Source organism: Rosa chinensis, chromosome 5 (genome assembly GCF_002994745.2).
Source record: "Rosa chinensis cultivar Old Blush chromosome 5, RchiOBHm-V2, whole genome shotgun sequence".
In the NCBI taxonomy this organism is placed as follows: domain Eukaryota; kingdom Viridiplantae; phylum Streptophyta; class Magnoliopsida; order Rosales; family Rosaceae; genus Rosa; species Rosa chinensis.
Window position 1 is genome coordinate 39,929,582 of NC_037092.1, and position 3,769 is coordinate 39,933,350.

A 3,769-nucleotide genomic window follows, 5' to 3' on the forward strand; every position below is an offset into this window, starting at 1 on the left:
GCAAAGGCTACATCAAAAGCGACAACACCAAGTATAATCAGCATCAACAGACTCTCCTCAAGATCAAAGTGAACTAGGTTCGATCTGTGGACAGTGTGACAGACTTGCTCACTAAGTCACTGCCTAAATTCCACTTTCGAGAAACATGTTGATAGCATCATTTGCGGAAGTTATCTGAACTCCAATGACTGTAGTTGTCAGGGGAGATGCAGACATCAGGGGGAGATGTCTACATGTATGGTCTCGAAACGTGAAGGGTGTGTTGTGCTCTTTTTCCCCTTCGACCAAGATTATTTTTGTCCCACAGAGTTTTTGTTACTTGGCAAGGTTTTTAATGAGGCAATGAGAGGAGCACCACGTTTGGGCGATACAAGGGGGAGTGTTCAAGTAAATCCAGAATATGTGTCTGGCCCAAACTCGAGATTACTTGCTCTAGTTGAAATATGGTTTATATTAGAGATATTCTCGGAGAATCTTAGGAGATATCCAATCAATGTACGATTATGTTTTCATGTACAACTCTATCTCTATGTTTGTAATCCTCTATATAAAGAGGCCCCTATTATCAATGAAAGTTCGACTCAATTCTCTCCCAATTCAATTTTCCTTAAACAGATTTCTCATTTTCATGGTTTTTCTGTTAATAATTGTTGTTAAGGACAATTTTGAGATTTTAAAGAAAAAATTTTGATTATAGGGTGGAAATAGCCGCACCCTTAATAAAATCTTCTTCTCTCCAAAGATTGAAAAATAAAAAAAATTAAAAGTTATGAAAAAGAAGGTCGAATGGAAAAAAAAAAAAAGAGAGAAAGAAAAAGAATTGTTTTAGATGCACCAGATGAAATTATGCGGAAGCCCACATAGACAACCCAGCCCAACATGCACCTTTGATTAGGTTTCATATCACTCATGACCTCACAATCTTTAGCTCCTTATATAAAGTTGCTTGGCCGCCTGAAACCCTAGCGAGGCCTCCTCTTCTCTTCTCTACGGTAAGCCCTCTCTCTTTCTCCTCCCTCCTACTTGATTACTCGTCGTCTTTTTATTATTCCGACTTCGTACTTCAGTTCACGGATCTTTAATCCTCTAATTGTTTTCCGTGGAAAACCACTTAACAGAACGCAGTAAATTTTTCTGGTTTACTCTGTTTCAGCTCTACGCAGAAATGAGTTTCAATTAGTACTTGCAAATCTTGGTGATTTAATTTTGTTATTTGATTGTGATCATTTTCATTTTGCAGGTGAGAAATCGTTGGTGGATTGGTCATCTTAAGTTTCGACCATGAGGTATGCTAATTACACTTCTCTGTTTTATTTGGGGTTTAGGCTTCAAGGTTCACTCCTTTGATTTTTAATTTGGTGTAATCGTTCCGCTTGCTTGAACTATTGTTAGAATTGAGTAGTTGAAATTGTATGATTAATAATTCTAGCTCTGAAACATGAATTGAATCTGTAGTTGAGTTTGTGAGTGAATGAGGACTTTAAATTCGGGCGGCTTTCGTTTGGGGCTTTTGGTTTTATTGTGATAAAGTTTAGAATGGTAGGTGTTATTCATGTGTAGGAGGTTAAAAACTTTCAGGACAGTCGTTGAGAAGTTATTTGAATGATTTTTCTGTTCTAAGAAACCGTAAGAACTGTTGATGTTGGAAAATGAAATTCGCAAGTTTTGATTTGTATTTGTAAAAGCCACATAGTGTCTATTTGATTAGCCTGGTAGCATTTTACAATTACTTTCCATTTGGTATTTGGATGCTTCTGTTTTAGCCTTTCTAACTGCATATGTGTCTTTACAGTAAGCTTCAGAGTGATACTCTCAGGGAGGCTATCTCTATCATCATGGCCGCTTCCAAGGAAAAGAGTCGAAAGTTCACAGAAACTATAGAACTTCAGATTGGGCTGAAAAATTATGATCCCCAAAAGGACAAGCGTTTCAGTGGTTCTGTTAAGTTGCCACACATTCCTCGTCCAAAGATGAAGGTCTGCATGCTTGGAGATGCTCAGCATGTTGAAGAGGTAATGCTTCTGCTTGGTCAAAGCATGGACCTAATGCTGATTTCCTAGTCAATCTCTGTAGCTGTGCCTTTCAGAATTTGCAGATGGTTGTCTAACGTTGTGGCTGTGTTTTGTGTTAATTAATTACAGGCTCAGAAGATCGGTTTGGAGTACATGGATGTAGAAGCGCTGAAGAAGTTAAACAAGAACAAGAAATTGGTTAAGAAACTGGCTAAGAAGTACCATGCCTTTTTAGCATCAGAAGCTGTTATCAAGCAGATTCCCCGTCTTTTGGGTCCTGGTCTCAACAAGGCAGGTTGGTACAAGAGCCATGTTTTTAGTGCTGATTGCTTTGTGTTTTTTTTTTTAAAAAATTATTATTATCTTTTTAATTATTATTATATTTTTCTATTTTTGTAATACCATTTCCTGTGCATAAAAATTATGTTTTAATGTGCCTTGGAAGGTTTGTTTAATCAGTAGCATTGTACGCTTTTTAGTGGGATCTTTGTAACAGAAGTGTTTTTTATTTGTGGACTTGGTTCAATTCAAATGCAATGCAGGAAAGTTCCCAACCCTTGTTTCTCACCAAGAATCCCTAGAGTCTAAAATTTCTGAGACAAAGGCAACAATTAAGTTCCAATTGAAGAAGGTTCTTTGCATGGGAGTTGCTGTAGGGAATGTCTCAATGGAGGAGAAGCAAATCTTCCAAAATGTGCAATTGAGTGTGAACTTCCTTGTTTCACTATTGAAAAAAAATTGGCAAAATGTAAGTAAAATGTGCCTTTGCAATATCTTTGCTTAAATTTATTTAAAAACAAAACCCATTTAAAATCTTCCAGTGCCCTGATTTATTAATATTTCTTTTAATCAGGTAAAGTGCTTGAACCTGAAGACCACTATGGGGAAGCCATATCGCATTTATTAGAGTCTTCACTTATTTTTGGAGATTTGTAGCTGGAGGTTGTAAGGAGCCTGCTCCTTATAGGAAGTGTGTGTATTCATATGGTCCAGTTTTTTTCTTATTTGCCTATTTTACTTTTTTGCTTGATGCTTGTTGACGTTGGTATGTTTGACTTTTTATTATTATTGTTGGAGAGTAAACTGGATTTCATTTTTGTGGCGCATAATATGATGACCAAAGAGATCTCTATGCACCAGCATGTTCAGAAGGATTTAACCATTCACTTCTCCTAACTTTTAATCTGGGAACTTTTCACCTGTTTAACTTTGAACACTTTCCACGTGTTAGTTTTGGTTTAGTTGTTTTGGTTATCCTTAAAAACTGCTACGTTTGGCCCTTGTTAAGATTCAATTGTGTTGGTTTCAGCTTGTTATTTCTCGATGAATCGCCAACTGATAAGAAGAGAATTGTTTATGTTATTTCTTGGTTTGTCGACTGTAATTGGAATATCAAACTTTTTTGAAGCCCCCAGAATTTTCTTGTGGCTTTTGTCCTAAGAACTGCAGCAACGTGACCTGGTGTTGCAGCTAGCTGCCAAGTCTTAAAGTAAGGATCTCACATGCTCCTTGTGCTCTAATACCATTCTTTTGTGATGGTTAACTAGATTCTGATCATTATGTGGATTTGCCGGTGTCGGTGCCTGCTGTTCTTCCCGTGGTGAGGCCAGCGGTTCTGCTGGCGGTGGGGGATCGATTCCATCACATAATGATTAGAATCTGTCTTTCCTCTAATAATCCCAAATCCTCCGCAATAAACAGGGTTTATATTTTATTTATAATATTTATTTATTTGGGTCACCTGAAAATAGTTGATG

General features: G+C 37.2%; 1 protein-coding gene across 1 annotated transcript; it reads left to right on the forward strand.

Moving 5' to 3' along the window:
- Positions 1-885: 885 nt before the first annotated feature.
- LOC112202393 (60S ribosomal protein L10a) lies at positions 886-3,154 on the forward strand. Its single transcript, XM_024343392.2, has 6 exons — positions 886-992; positions 1,241-1,286; positions 1,793-2,012; positions 2,142-2,307; positions 2,555-2,760; positions 2,866-3,154. The coding sequence occupies exons 2-6, from the start codon at positions 1,282-1,284 to the stop codon at positions 2,917-2,919; spliced, it is 651 nt and encodes a 216-aa protein (XP_024199160.1). The 5' UTR covers positions 886-992; positions 1,241-1,281; the 3' UTR covers positions 2,920-3,154.
- The last annotated feature ends 615 nt before the right edge of the window (positions 3,155-3,769 follow it).